General features: G+C 35.9%; 1 protein-coding gene across 3 annotated transcripts in view; it reads left to right on the top strand.

The window, feature by feature from the left end:
• RICTOR (RPTOR independent companion of MTOR complex 2) overlaps positions 1-16,499 on the top strand; it is a 91,519-nt gene that overhangs the window by 42,374 nt on the left and 32,646 nt on the right. For 2 of the 3 annotated variants that reach the window (XM_065873395.1, XM_065873394.1), the window contains exons 7-14: positions 208-275; positions 3,172-3,239; positions 11,400-11,482; positions 12,557-12,644; positions 13,360-13,450; positions 13,563-13,629; positions 13,766-13,846; positions 15,723-15,823. In XM_065873395.1, coding sequence (XP_065729467.1) covers positions 208-275; positions 3,172-3,239; positions 11,400-11,482; positions 12,557-12,644; positions 13,360-13,450; positions 13,563-13,629; positions 13,766-13,846; positions 15,723-15,823 — 647 coding nt within the window. Of the gene's footprint in view, positions 1-207; positions 276-3,171; positions 3,240-11,399; positions 11,483-12,556; positions 12,645-13,359; positions 13,451-13,562; positions 13,630-13,765; positions 13,847-15,722; positions 15,824-16,499 lie in introns of those variants that run through there. The other variant, XM_065873396.1, reaches the window with a different exon arrangement.

Here is a 16,499-nt window from a genome sequence, read left to right as displayed (position 1 = left end):
ACGTCAGTTTAGAAATTCAGTTTGTACATTTAAAAAAATCACTCAAATATATTCCTTGATGATGAGTTTGAAGAAATAAGTCTCTCAAGCAGTGTACCCAGTTAGAGATACAGAGAAGTGGAATTAATTTTAGCTTGTTACAGGAAGAATACATTTTATAATAAGGACTCTTTTTCTTCTTCTTTTTTTGCCTTTTCTTTTTATTAGCGAATTTTAGCACCCTATACTGATTTTCACTACAGACATAGTCCAGATACAGCTGAAGGACAGCTTAAGTAAGTACCATGCGTGTTACTGTTAAAACGTTTAGATTTGCCTGATTGTACGTAGAGCCAGAGAAAAATGAGTTTAAGTAAATTTCCTATTTCATGGAGTTATAGTTCTCTCATAATTAGCTATGGTTTAAAAAATTAAAAGTAAGCATCGGGAAATTTAAAGACTTGGAATTAGTTTCTTATTTTAAAAAATGTAAGATAGGTAGGAGTAGAAACCTAGATCTTTAATAATTTTTCTATTGTACATGTTTTTAGCGCAATTACATTGAGAGACTAAAAGAATTAATTGTGAGTAGAATGAAGAGTGGCCTAAATTGAGTAAGCAGAAAAATATACTGTGTAGAATTTTGAGAGTAAGGTTCATAGGGAAGTAAGAGGAGATAAAGATTATTTTCTAGAAATGAGGCAGGATAATTTTCAATTTTTCTGGAGAGAAATGAACATGTTCACTAGGTATTCTGGAATAACTATATTTAAATTGATTTATGGATCAAATAATGAACTTGTCTGTGAAGATTTTGCCGCTGACACAGTTCCAATAAATATGCTATCAGGTGTAGCATAGTAGGATTGTTGGATTGTAGACACACTTATTTTGAGAGATAGTATGTTTTAAAAATTCCTCACTAAGTTTGGGAACATTGTGAAATGGGCAGATTTTTGTTGTTTTTCATTTTTCTCCTGAATTAAAAATAGTGGTTTCATATCTTTAATCGCCTCCGTCACTGTGGACTCATTGCATGTTAACATATCATGACCTGAGCTAAGAAATTAGAATAGTCGTTCTCTGTTTAAGACTTCTCAGACCTTATTCTTGCTAACTAAGTTATGAATTGGGATTCTTAAGCCCCTTTCTTGGCTTCTCCTATCACACTTGGGCATGCTCTTTATTGATGAAGAATGTATGCATTTTCTATTGCTGCATGACAAATGACTACAAATATAGCAGCTTAAAATAACATCAGTTTATTAGTTCACAGTTCAGTAGGTCAGAGGTCTGGCATAGTTCTTATCTGGAAGTTCTGGTGAAGAAGCCATTTATTTCTAGGCTCACTCAGATTGTTGGCAGAATTCACTTCCTTGCTATTGTACAACTGAAGTTCCTGTTTTCTTGCTGACTGTCAACTGGGGCCTACTCTCAGCTTCTAATGGCCACCCTCTTTTCCTGGCACATGGTACTCTCCATCTTCAAACACAGCAGGAATTCCTTGAATCTTTGTGCTTTGAATCTCTCTGACCTTTTTCTTCTGCCTCCAGCTAGAGAAAGCTCTCCAGTTCGATCAAGCCTACCAGTTGATCTCCCTATCTTAAGGTCTGCCGGGCTATATAACATAAACATAATCACAGTCATGGCAATGATATCATATTCACAGGGATCCAGGGATTAAGACCTAGAATCTTGAGAGGATAGGGGCATTTTTAGAATTCTGCCTACCAGAATAAGCAAGAGACAAACCTGGATATTTTTTAGAGTTGAGGAGGGGGGAGTACATTCCACCAAAATCCTTTCTTTTCTGTGTGGTTCAATACTTTGCTTTCCTTAAGTTTCTGGAGTATGGGCAGTTTCTGGAGCATGAGTACATTATAGCTAGGGAATAAGGAAATGGGTGGTTTTTTTTTTTTTTTTTTTTTTTTTACAATACTACTAATTTATCAAATAGGTTAGAGATTGGATTACCAGGCAATCAGTATAAGTATGTCACAAACATTTTTAAGAGAAGGAGCACCAAAAGCTTAATCACACAGTTGTCTGATTCTCATTTCTTCCACCAACCCCCCTCCCCATTTTAGTTTCTGTTATAGTGTCATGTTGATTAGTACCACAGAGCTTAGTGTGGTTGGTTTGTATGTGTGGGGGATGTTTTTAACTTTCATTTCTCTTTTGTAAACTATCTGCTTGCTTACCATTCTTTAATTTGATTTTCTGTCATTGTTCTTTATCCCTTCTGTTTTTTTCTTTCCCAGTTCTCTGGATTTCTGTATTCTCACAACTGTTAAGAACTTTAACATTAGGGAAGTAAAAAAGATGGCACAGAAAAAAAAATGGACTGTTTACAGGGTAGAGATGGTTGAGGTGGCATAAATAAAGAGTACAAGGTTGCTATTAAGTATTAAAACTGGCCGTAGACCATATATGGAATATGTTTAACAATGTAAGTAATACTGTTGGTTAATTAATTGTCATAAACTATTACGTAGAAGGGAACAAGTGAGATGATTGGATACCAGTTATAAAAGAAGAAAGTAGCTGGTAGTAGGCCCCAGCTGACAGAAAGAAAACAGAAACCTCAGTTGTATAACACCAAGGAAGTGAATTCTGCCAACAACCTGAATGAGCTTAGAAATGGATCAATAATAATATCTAGTTATTTAGTAATACCTCGATGAATATCTGAGTTGTTGAGCTTGCTTGGTAGAAATGCTCAAATAAATTTGGGACAAGATTTTTGAAGTAAAGAGAATACATGTGGTAAAAGTAAGAGGTTTATGTGGTAATTTTCTTTGCTAAGGGGCAGTATTTTGACAGAGATGCTTATTAAGCAGGCTGGTGTTATCTCTAATGCTCAATTAAAGGTGTTAATGAGCTACCTAAGAATAGTTTTCAGAAAGAGCAGGAAAAGTAGAACTCAGTGGGAAAGCGGAATTTATAATTTGTTTTAAAAGATGTTGTGAATTTTAAATGGGGGGACGCGTGATCAGTACATAATTGGGTAATTTGCTTTGAGGTAGATCTGATCTTTATTTTCTTTTAATATATTGTTGAATTTCCTATGTAAATATTTAAATGTTAAGTAATGATAGCTCTTATTCTGATACAGTGGTAGGAAAAACTCACTTTTTATTTTAACATTTAATTTCTTTGACCCCCCCCCCCTCCCCCCACCTCACCCAACAGAGAAGACAGAGAAGCAAGGTTTCTAGCAAGTAAAATGGGAATCATAGCAACATTCCGGTCATGGGCAGGTAAGTTCCTCTGTGCTGCTTTATAACATCCAATAAGAAAAGCTTGGCTATTTTTTCAAATGTTAAATTATTATTGTAGCATCTGCTTTAGATGTTAACCTAGTCTTTCTTTATATGTTATCATTAGAACCAAGAGGGGTTTGTACACAAGTCTTAAAATTGACCATTTGTAAGTCAATATGCTAATGATAACCTGGGCATTAAAATAAACTTAAATAAGATCTATACCAAAAAAAATTTTTAAGAGTGTTAGTTGAATATGTAACTAAAGTTTGTTCCTAAAAATGTAATGTAGAATGTCATAAATACCAAATAAGCAAGATAGGCCATTAGTAATCCCAAATTACATTCTTTTTCATTATGGTTTATTACAGGATGTTGAATATAGTTCCCTGTACTATACAGTAGGACCTTGTTGTTTATTTTATATATAGTAGTGTGTATCTGTAAATCCCAAACTCCTAATTTATCACTCCCCCACTCCCTTTCCCCTTTGGTAACCATACGTTTGTTTTCCCTGTCTGTGAGTCTGTTTCTGTTTCACAAATAAGTCCATTTGTATCATATTTTAGATTCCACATATAAGTGATATTGTATGGTATTTGTCTTTCTGTCTGACTTACTTCACTTAGTATGATGATAATCTCTAGGTCCATCATGTTGCTGCATATGGCATTATTTCATTCTTTTTTATGGCTGAGTAATATTTCATTGTGTGTGTGTGTGTGTGTGTGTGTGTGTGTATCTCACATCTTTATCCATTCATCTGTTGATGGACATTTAGATTGCTTCCATGTCCTGGCTATTGTAAATAGTGCTTCAGTGAACATTGGGGTGCATACATCTTTTATTTATTTATTTAAATTTATTTATTTTCATGTTTTCTTTTTTTTGAATTTTATTTTATTTTTTTATATAGCAGGTTCTTATTAGTTATCTATTTTATACATATTAGTGTATATATGTCAGTCCCTCTTGCAATTCATCCCCTCCCCACCCCACTTTTACCCCCTTGGTATCCGTACGTTTGTTCTCTACATCTGGGTCTCTGTTTCTGCCTTGCAGACTGGTTCATCTATACCATTTTTCTAGATTCCACATATATGCATTAATATACAATGTTTGTTTTTCTCTTTCTGACTGACTTCACTCTGTATGAGAGTCTGCATGTATCTTTTCAAATTAGAGTTTTCTCTGGTTATATACCCAGGCATGGGATTGCAGGATCATGTGGTAACTATTTTTAGTTTTTCAAAAAACCTCCATACTGTTTTCCATAAGGGCTGCACCAATTTACATTCCCACAAACAGTGTAGGAGGGTTCCTCTTTCTCCACAACCTCTCCAGCATTTATTATTTGTAGACTTTTTAATGATGGCCATTCTGACTGGTGTGGGGTGATAACTCATTGTAGTTTTGATTTGCATTTCTCTAATAATTAGTGATGTTGAACATCTTTTCATGTGCCTATTGGCTATCTGTATGCCTTCTTGGGAGAAATGTCTATTTAGGTCTTCTGTCCATTTTTTGATTGGGTTGCTTGTTTTTTTGTTATGAATTGTATGAGCTGTTTGTATATTTTAGAAATTAATCCCTTGTTGGTTGCCTAATTTGCAAATATTTTCTCCCACTCCATAGGTTGTCTTTTCATTTTGTTTATGGTTTTCCTTTGCTGTGCAAAAGCTTATAAGTTTCATTAGGTCCCATTTGTTTATTTTTGCTTTCCTTTTTTTTCTTTTTTTAAAATTTTTATTGGAGAATAGTTGATTTACAGTATTGCATTAGTTTCAGGTGTACAGCAAAGTGAATCAGCTATACATATATCCACTTTTTTTTTTTTTGCGGTACACGGGCCTCTCACTGTTGTGGCCTCTCCCATTGCGGAGCACAGGCTCCGGACGCACAGGCTCAGCGGCCATGGCTCACGGGCCCAGCTGCTCCGCGGCATGTGGGATCTTCCTAGACCGGGGCACGAACCCGTGTCCCCTGCATCGGCAGGCGGACTCTCAACCACTGCGCCACCAGGGAAGCCCTTTTTTTTTTTTTTAGATTCTTTTCCCATGTAGGCAATTACAGAGTATTGAGTAGAATTCCCTGTGCTATATGGCAGATTATTATTAGTTATGTATTTTATAGGTAGTTGTGTGTATATGTCAGTCCCAATCTCCCGGTTTATCCCTCCCCCACTCTTATCCCCTTGCAACCGTAAGTTTGTTTCCTACATCCATGACTGTACTTCTGTTTTTGTAAGTTCATTTGTAACCCCCCTTTTTTTTCTAGATTCCACATATAAGCGATATCATATATTTGTCTTTCTGTGTCTGACTTACTTCACTCAGTATGATAATCTCTGGATCTCTGTTGCTGCAAATGGCATTACTTTGTTCTTTTTTTATTGCCGGTAATATTCCACTGTATATATGTACCATGTTTTCTTTATCCATTCCTCTGTTGTTGGACATTTAGGTTGCTTCCATGTTCTGACTATTGGAAATAGTGCTGCAGTGAGCATTGGGGTGCATTCCTTTACACTAACAATGAAAGATCAGAAAGAGAAATTAAGGAAACAATCCCATTTACCATCGCAACATAAAGAATAAAATACCTAAGAATAAACCTACCTAAAGAGGCAAAAGACCTGTACTCAGAAAACTGTAAGATATTGATGAAAGAAATCAAAGACGACACAAACAGATGGGAAGATATACCATGTTCTTGGATTGGAAGAATCAATATTGTGAAAATAACTATACTCCCCAAAGCAATCTACAGATTCAGTGCAATCCCTATCAGATTACCAATGACATTTTTCATGTAACTAGAACACAAAATCCATATGAAAACATAAAAGACCCGAATAGCCAAAGCAATCTTGAGAAAGAAAAATGGAGCTGGAGGAGTCAGGCTCCCTGACTTCAGACTGTACTACAAAGCTACAGTTATCAAAACAGTATGGGACTGGCATAAAAACAGAAATATAGATCAGTGGAACAGGATAGAAAGCCCAGAAATAAACCCACTCACCTATGGTCAATTAATCTATGACAAAGGAGGCAAGACTATACAGTGGAGACAAGACAGTCTCTTCAATAAGTGGTGCTGGGAAAACTGGACAGCTACATGTAAAAGAATGAAATTAGAACACTCCCTAACACCATACACAAAAATAAACTCCAAATGGATTAAAGACTTAAATGTAATGCTGGACACTATAAAACTCTTAGAGGAAAACATAGGCAGAACACTCTTTGACATAAATCACAGCAAGATCTTTTTTGATCCACCTCCTAGAGTAATGAAAATAAAAACAAAAATAAATGCGATCTAATTAAACTTAAAAGTGCACAGCAAAGGAAACCATAAACAAAACAAAAAGACAATCCTCAGAATGGGGGAAGATATTTGCAAATGAAGCAAACGACAAGGGATTAATCTCCAAAATGTATAAACAGCTCATGCAGTTAAGTATCAGAAAACCAGATAACCCAATCAGAAAATGGGCAAAAGATCTAAATAGACATTTCTCCAAAGAAGGCATACAGATGACCAAAAAGCACATGAAAAGATGCTCAGTATCACTAATTATTGGAGAAATGCAAATCAGAACTACAGTGAGGTATCACCTCACACCGATCAGAATAGCCCTCATTAAAAAGTCTACAAATAGGGCTTCCCTGGTGGCGCAGTGGCTAGGAGTCCGCCTGCCAGTGCAGGGGACGTGGGTTTGGGCCCTGGTCCAGGAGGATCCCACATGCCGTGGAGCAACTGAGCCCGTGCGCCACGGCTACTGAGCCTGTGCTCTAGAGCCCGCAAGCCACGACTCCTGAAGCCCACGCACCTGGAGCCAGTGCTCTGCAACTAGAGAGGCCACCGCGATGAGAAGCCCTTGCACCGCCACCAGAGAAGGCCCGCGCGCAGCAATGAAGACCCAACGCAGCCAAAAATAAATAAATAAAAAAATAAATAAAATAAAAAAAAAAAAAGTCTACAAATAATAAAGGCTAGAGAGGGTGTGGAGGAAAGGGAACCCTCTTGCACTGTTGGTGGGAATGTAAATTGGTACAGCCACTGTGGAGAATGGTATGGAGGTTCCTTAAAAAACTAAAAATAGAACTACCATATGACCCAGCAATCTCATTCCTGGGCATATACCCGGAGAAAACCATATTTTTTCTTTTATTTCTATTGCCTAGTAGTCCAATATTTCTTGAAAAGAGGGATTATACATGTTTTACCTTTCCATGGAATAAAAAGCAAACATTTTTCTTAAAATAATACCAGCACTAAATGTGTTATTTTGTATTAATGATTACCTCTTCTTTTTTAAAAAAAAATTTTATTATTTAATTTTTGGCTGCATTGTCTTCGTTGCTGCATGCAGGTTTTCTCTAGTTGTGGCGAGCAGGGGCTACTCTTTGTTGTAGTGCACGGGCTTCTCATTGTGGTGGCTTCTTTTGTTGCAGAGCACGGGCTCTAGGCGCCCAAGCCTCAGTAGTTGTGGCACGTGGGCTCAGTAGTTGTGGCTTGTAGAGCGCAGGCTCAGTAGTTGTGGTGCATGGGCTTAGTTGCTACGCAGCGTGGGAGATCTTCCCAGACCAGGGCTCGAACCCGTGTCCCCTGCTTTGGCAGGTGGATTCTTAACCACTTCACCACAAGGGAAGCCAACCTTTTCCTTCTTGACTTTGCAGAATAATTTAAGGGATAGCATACAAAGGAGTATAGCAATAAATAGAACAGGAAAATTTACTTGAACATTTCTGAAAACTTAAGTAACCAGTTAACATCTTTTCCATAAAAATGACTATCCCAGCCCTAGCCAATATATGTACAAGGACTTCCTCTGGCCTCTCACATTTTGGTAAAAATCCCAACCTTGCTATACCTCATGACTGCCTTTTTCCCCTTATCCTCATGGACAACCTAGGATTCTATGAGGGCTCAACCATCACACATCGTTTTTTATACTTTACTAGCCTCCACACACTCTTTCGACATAGAAAACCAACACAGTCCTCCTGCCAGGGTTAACCGTCAGTGCCCTTGCCTTAGAAATCACGTATAACTTTATTTTCTGTAGCTACAGCTACCGTCCTTCACCATTCTTCATCTTCCTTGCCGTTAAAGTTTCTTTCTTCCCCCCAAGAATGAATTCTATCCAACTCTGACCACCAGTACAGCCTAGCTACTGTCTTTTCATTCTCCCTACTGTAGACTCTGCTCTCCAGTCACTGTACCTCTAATCTCTGCCAGTCTCTTGTTTCTCTTAAACGTTTTTCTGCTGTGCTTCAGTTTGTCCTAGAGTCCTTTAATGCACTGATCCATCATTAGAAACTTAAAAGGTCAGAGTGTTCTTCCCTTCTATTGAAGTAAGAACTGGAATATTATTCAAGTTAGAATTCTGAAAACATTTTCTCACAAAAATAATTTCCTAAATAGTATTAGATTCTGTGATACTGTGTTTGGGTTAAATGAGCTTTTGTATGTTTGTAATGTTATTTCTATCATATATTTCAAAATCCAAAAAACTGACTGAAAAATGAACTTTTAGAACACAGTTTCTTCTTGAGTTGCAGAAGCCTGTTTTCCCTATTAGTGCAGACTATGATTGCAGATTATTGTATCTTAATCTATAATCTCTCAATTTACTGTCAGACATCAAAGTTTGAGAAACACTATTTTGGTATTTTAAGTAAGTCTGTCTATTATGTTTTAATTTGAACCTAAGTGCAAAGAGAAGATACATATTATTCATAGATATAAGTACATGTGCTTAAGTAGAAGTAACGGAACTTCAGAATCCTATATGACTTTTTAAAAATGTTTTCCTTTACCTTTAAAAAATGTTTTCCCTAACATTTTATTATCAAAAATTTCAACTATACAGAAAAATTATACAGTGAACACCATATACTCCTACCACTTAGATTTTGCTCTATTTGCTTTATTACATATCTACCCATCTGCATAGTCCTCTGAGAATTCATCAGTCCTCATGTTATTCTAATGCATTTTAAAGAAGTTGCAAAATTAAGTTCTGATTCCTAAACACTCCAGCATGCACATTATTACCTAAAGTTCACTATTTGTTTAGGGTTCTTATTTGGTTATTTTTGTTTGTTTCTGAGGTTATTTGGGGGGGGCACTTTGAGGTAAAATTTACCCCTTACAGTGAAATGCACAAATCTTGAGTCTGCAATTTGATGAGTTTTGACAAATGCTTATACCTGTGTATCCAAACTCTTTTTAGGATGTAGAACATTACCATCATCGCAGAAAGTTCTCTCATGTCCCTTCCTAGTTAATCCCTGACCCCACTCCTGTAAGAAGCAACCACTGCTCTGTTTATTTTTTATCACAAATCATTTTTGCCTGTTCTGAAACTTCATTTAAGTGGAATCATAGTATATGTATACTTTTGTGTGTAGGCTTTTTTCACTCAACTTAATGATTCTGATTTCACTCAGCATAATGCTACTGATTCATGTTGTATATATCAATAATATGTTCCTTTTTATTGCTGAGTAGTATTCCACTGGGTAAATATATCACTGTTTTTAGCCTTCCTCCTGTTAGTGAATACCTGACCTGTTTCCAGTTTTTTGTTTTTTGTTTTTTGTTTTTTGTTTTTTTTTTTTGCGGTACACGGGCCTCTCACTGTTGTGGCCTCTCCCATTGCGGAGCACAGGCTCTGGACGTGCAGGCTCAGCGGGCATGGCTCATGGGCCCAGCTGCTCCGTGGCATGTGGGATCTTCCCGGACCGGGGCACGAAGCCGTGTCCCCTGCATCGGCAGGCGGACTCTCAACAACTGCGCCACCAGGGAAGCCCCTGTTTCCAGTTTTGATTGTTCTAAATAGAGCTACTATGAGCAGCATTGTAAAATTTTTTTTCAGATATAAGCTTTGTTTCCTTTTGGGTAAATACCAAATAGAATTGCTGAGTCACAGGGTGGATATATGGGGGTTTTTTGGCTGTGTTGGGTCTTCGTTGCTACACGCGGGCTTTCTCTAGTTGTGGCGAGCAGGGGCTACTCTTCTTTGCAGTGCGCGGGCTTCTCATTGCAGTGGCTTCTCTTGTTGCAGGGCACAGGCTCTAGGTGCATGGGCTTCATTAGTTGCAGCACGCAGACTTAGTAGTTGCAGTGCTCAGGCTTCAGTAGTTGTGACGCAGGCTCTAGGGTGCGTGGGCTTCAGTAGTTGTGGCACGTGGGCTCAGTAGTTGTGGCACGTGAGCTCAGTAGTTGTGTTGCGGGCTTTAGAACACAGGCTCAGTAGTTGTGGCGCACGGGCTTAGTTGATCCACAGCATGTGGGATCTTCCCATACCAGAGCTCGAACCCCTGTCCCCTGCATTGGCAGGCGGATTCTTAACCACTGCACCACCAGGGAAGTCCCGATACATGTTTAGTTGTATGAGAAACTGCAAGACTTTTTCTCAAAATACTGAAGCACTATTTTATACTCCTATCATGTAGGTATGTGAGTTCCAGTTGCTCTACATCCTTGCCAGCATCTGGTGTTACCAGTTTTTAATTTCAGCCACTCTAGTGGGTGTGTGACAGTATCTTATTTTGACTGTAATTTGCATTTCCCCAGTGACTAATGATATTGAACACTTTTGTGTTTATTGGCTACTTACTGATACATATCTTCTTTTGTGACATGGTGTTAATATGTTTAAAATTGTTTGAGTAAATTCTCTCACTTAATATTTTGATCCATTCAGTTTATTTGAAGACTGTTGGTTATACTCGTCTGTGCATTCGTTAAGTTTTAGACTTAAACTTTTAAAAGGCAAATGCCAAGCAAAGTTTATCAGTTTAGGTTGAGAAAGTGTTAAATAAACAAGACATTGTCTTATTCTCTCCAATATCCCTGAGAATCACTCATCAGCAAATGGGAATAATAGGCAGTCAGATTCATGAAAACTTTTTGGGTATGAAACAAATAGAAGAAGTAATTTAAAGGATAAAATTATTGATATGCTCTAATTAGTTGGCAAATTCAGAGAATGTTTGAAATATACTATCAATTATGATAATCAAATAATGTAATAGTGTAATTTAGCATGGAAAAATGTCACATTTTGTATTATGGATACATTACTATAGAAAATTTTTTTGAAATTCAAATCAGTTATTTTTTTTTCTTTATCTTTTTTAGGTATTATTAATTTATGTAAGCCTGGAAATTCTGGGATTCAGTCTCTAATTGGAGTCCTTTGCATTCCAAATATGGAAATAAGGGTAGGTAAAAGTTATGATTATTTCATTCATGGAGTTTTAGTGGAGGAAATTAATTGGAAAAAATTTATTTCAGGTAATGCTTTTTCCTCATGAATTGTTAATCTGTATCACAGAGCATTTTAAAAATACATGAATAAATATTTACTACTTAGTTGAACCCTAAGAATATAATATGAATCATTTGAAACACTGCTGTTGTTAGGAACTAGGGCTGTATTAAAATTAGATTAAAAATGTGAAATTAATTATGCTTTATTCAATAAAAAGTGCAAATAATACACAGGGGCATTCTCATTGTAAAAGGTTCAAGCAATATAGAAAAATATACTTAAAAAGTAAATATAGTATTTATGCAACTTATGCCTTCTAACTTGTGTTTTTATATGTTATGAGTAGTGGTTCTGATTAAAATTGGGGTATTTATATCCTTCTTTTAGACATAGTCCTAAGTTATTAGTGTATAGGAATTGTATTAAACAACTAAAACAAATTGAAATTAGAGGAAAAAAATGAACTCTTCATGTGGTTCTTCCTTTTCCTCTTTAATGTTTTTGTTTTAATTTTGTTCAAAGGGACAAAATTTGCCCCTTTGTTTCTTATTATTAGTAGTAAATATTAGCTAGAGGTGCCTTGCTTAAAATGTGAACTAAAAATAAAAGCATTTAGACCATGGAAGGATGTAATTATAGATGGAAAGGTTCCAATTCAGTTGACTTCTTACTCAGCAAATGGTGAAAGAACATGGTCCTTTGAGTCTGGCCGACCGAGGTTTGACTCCTTTTTTTATTATTTATAGCTCCATGACCTTGGGCAAATTATTTTTAACCTTTAAATGTATTTCTTCATGTGTACAGTGGGGATAATAAAAGATTTATTGACAAGATTACATCATGTATATGTAGTAAGCATTCAGTAGTTATCTCTTCTGTAATATAGGCCTGATAATGGTAGTTTTCTAAAATACAGTAGTTCTGTTTTTATCGATTTTTTAATCTGTGAATAGGACATTTAAAAAATTGCAAACAAAGATTTATTCCATAAAAACAAACGAACTGTATTTATTTGTACTTGCAGCGAGGTCTCCTTGAAGTGCTTTATGATATATTTCGTCTTCCTCTACCTGTTGTGACTGAAGAGTTCATAGAAGCACTGCTCAGTGTAGGTAAGTATTGAAGTGCATTCACTACTCATATATTGTAATTTTTTAAATGGATTATCTAATGGAGACAGAGTTCCTCAAAGGAAAAATACTGAACTAAATATCATTTTCTTACTGCCTATTTGTGGCCTGAAATCAATATAAAAATAAAATCTCAGATAAATTTCTTCTCCATCACCCTAGCTTCTGAAACGAGCAGTGAAATTAATAGAAGGATGGACTAAGAAAGGAAGAGAGGAGTTAATAAGAAACCTTATGTGATTCTCACAGTGGATTATTTGATTCTTATTTTATTTTAGCCCAAATGACTCTGAGTCCCTCAGTGAAGGAAGTTAAATCTGTGTTCATTTACATAAATCGTTTTTTTCTGTATGCCTTCTTGAGTCTGTTTTTTTTTTTTTTTTGCGTTACGCGGGCCTCTCACTGTTGTGGCCTCTCCTGTTGCGGAGCACAGGCTCCAGACGCTCAGGCTCAGCGGCCATGGCTCACGGGCCCAGCCGCTCTGCGGCATGTGGGATCTTCCCGGACCGGGGCACGAACCTGTGTCCCCTGCATTGGCAGGCGGACTCTCAACCACTGCGCCACCAGGGAAGCCCTCTTTTTTTTTTTTTTAACGAACGTTTAAGAAAATTATCTGTAGCCTGCTTAGCTGATGGTTATTTGAAGTGTTTCATTGGTATATTATTTTCTTCTAACTATCTAAATTTAACTATTTTAGATCCAGGTAGATTCCAAGACAGTTGGAGGCTTTCAGATGGTTTTGTAGCAGCTGAGGCAAAAACTATTCTTCCTCATCGTGCCAGATCCAGGTAGACTTTAGATATAGAAATAGTTCACATTTATTACAATTACTATTTTTATGTTAAATTTTGTAGTGTATGGAACAATATTTAAATTTTTCTGTGCCGTGCTTATTTCCAGGCCAGACCTCATGGATAATTATTTGGCACTGATACTATCAGCATTTATTCGTAATGGGCTTTTAGAGGTAAGAGTTATAAACCTTATTTTATTTATTTTATTTTCTCTAACAGAATTCTTTCAGAGCAACAAACATATATGATGCATAATTGTATTCATATATAATATTTTGCAACTATGATATTTTCTTCTTATTTTCAAAGGGTTTGGTTGAGGTGATAACAAACAGCGATGACCATATCTCAGTTAGAGCTACCATCCTTTTAGGAGAGCTTTTACATATGGTAAGTTTAACAACTTCTGATTATGTTTCATACTATTAATGTTTTAATTTATGAAACAGGCTATTTTAACGATGTTACTTTGTATTATCTCAAAAAATAAGTTTGCATTTATTTGAATGTTTATCTTTGCATTACAAAGAACCCTTGATACTTTGTATCTTATATATATAGGCTAGATTTTTAAATGGAACAAATATAAAAAATACAGAGAACTGAATATTGCCTTTTTATACTCACTTTTGATGCTGACATTTTGAGTCCTAAAAGTCTTTCTCTTAGAATGACTTCCTACCTAAAAAGCATGAAATTACAAAACTATAGGTATTACTTCAGTCAGCTAAATAGAATTGATATATAATAGTCAGTGCCTGAATTTTAGAAAACTTTGTGGAAAAAAATCTAAATATAACTGCCTCATTAGAACACATACTTCTCTGTAAACTTGTAGGTTTAGGTTTAGAGGGTGGGAATCTGTTTTTTTGGCCACGATTTTATGACATCAGTAACTTCTGGAAACAAGGAGCTAGCAAAGTAATCTGATCATTCTCTACTCCCAGCAGATCAAGCAGTGAGGGTACTCTGATTATTTGCAAATTAGAAATTTATATTTCTGTCACCAATTAGTTAATAAACACTAAATAAAAAGAACCACTTTAAACTCGTTAAGTAAACTTATGGCAAATCTTTTAAAATTATGTTATGGTTTATTATTGGCAGAATATTTTTTGTTTTTGTCGTTGTTTTTGGTCCCCTCCATCACCAGGGTTTTTTTCTACATAGCAGTTGGGCTTTGTGAGTGAGCAAAAGAGAATTAAACAGAGTTTAATGATAACTGTCTTGTTTATCAGTGAATTGTTTAGCCACTTGCTCTGTTTTCCTTCAGTCTGTCTATGAGATAATTAAGTAATCTTGCAGAATCTCAGGTGTGATTATTTTTATTTTAATTAAGATATCATTTCTGTAAGGATATCAATATCTAGAATTATTTGCCTTTATGTGAAGGAATCTCTTTAATAAATTTCATCCATTCCCTTCCCCCATACACCAGAATTCTGTGATTCCCTTGAAATATAAAAGCTAGTCATTTTGAGTATAGCAGTGTTAGTTCATTGCTTGTTATTCTTACATCTTCTGGCTTCCACATTTAATGAATTTATCTTTATTGGTAGAAAGCAGATTGGTTGGTAGGACTTCATTTGGAAAGCAGAAGACAAGTTTCTTATTTAAAGATTGTTGGACTATGAGACAAACCTGTTTTGAGAAGGTGGTTTTTAAACCTAAGAAGTCAACTCATAAGTTAGGATATTGCATCCAGCATTTTAAATGCTACTTTTTTTTTTTTTTTGCGGTACACGGGCCTCTCCCTGCTGTGGCCTCTCCCGTTGCGGAGCACAGGCTCCGGACGCGCAGGCTCAGCGGCCATGGCTCACGTTCCCAGCCGCTCCGCGGCATGTGGGATCTTCCTGGACCGGGACACGAACCCATGTCCCCTGCATCGGCAGGTGGACTCTCAACCACTGCGCCACCAGGGAAGCCCTAAATGCTACTTTTAACATAACATTATAACACTGGATCCAAGTTTTGACATATAGTCCTTTTAGATTATTTAAGTGAGTTTAATTGGGTACCACTTAAAATTATAATTTAATGTTATAATAAAGGATGTATGAAATTTAGAGTTCTATTAACATAATATGAGCCTGTATCTTTGTATTTGTGATAGCTCATCCTTGTTGAAAGTAGATGAGATAAAAGTTAGCTATAAGTATATATTAGAAAATGAATAATTCATGAGTAAAACCTTTTAGCATTATATCTGTGGATAATCTGTAACATAAAATAATCAATTTTTCAAAAATATTATGGTTCATTTTAGGCAAACACAATTCTTCCTCATTCACATAGCCATCATTTGCACTGCCTGCCAACCCTAATGAATATGGCTGCATCCTTTGATATCCCTAAGGAAAAGAGACTGTAAGTATCAGAGCTCTAGCAAAGCTTGTGCCTATATATTTAATACCCACTTAGATGACCTTATATTCTTTATAAGGAAGTAGTATATATAGGTTATGCCTGGGAATTATTTAGGGAAGCCTTTGGATAAGAGGAAAATTAACAGTTTTTAAAAATAATTTGTATTTTAGGCTACAGAGTATTTTACTTTAGTAAAATCAACCTTTTCTAGCATGTTTCTGGACAAGGACATAAACTTTCTACCAGATCAGTAAAAATATTGGGATTGAGAGTTTTTTGGACTGTTTTATGTTTTGAGCAACAGTTCAGTCTCTTTTTCAATGTCTGAATTATTTCAAATTAAAGCACAAAGACTAACAGTGTATTCTTTTGTATGTGTGGTTAAAAATGTTGGAAAAAGAAAGTTGGAATTTATATATTTAGGCTTCATTATTTTTTTGTAATGTTTTGAAATGTAGTTCATTAGCTATTTAGAACTAGGAATTTTTGTTAAGTTATAATATATTTCTCAAAAGTTTAGTTAGCTTTATTAATTCAAAAGTACACATAAGGGCCTCACTATAAATAAATAATACTCTTTTTATTAGCTTTAAATCTGTCAGTGAAAATACTATTATTTAACAGACTGAAGTTGTATTATAAACTGAGGGCATTAAGGACCATCAGTTCTGACTCT

This window comes from Phocoena phocoena, chromosome 3 (genome assembly GCF_963924675.1).
Source record: "Phocoena phocoena chromosome 3, mPhoPho1.1, whole genome shotgun sequence".
Taxonomy (NCBI): Eukaryota; Metazoa; Chordata; class Mammalia; order Artiodactyla; family Phocoenidae; genus Phocoena; species Phocoena phocoena.
Note: the sequence above shows the minus strand (reverse complement) of the source record. Positions and strands in the feature narration are given on the sequence as shown.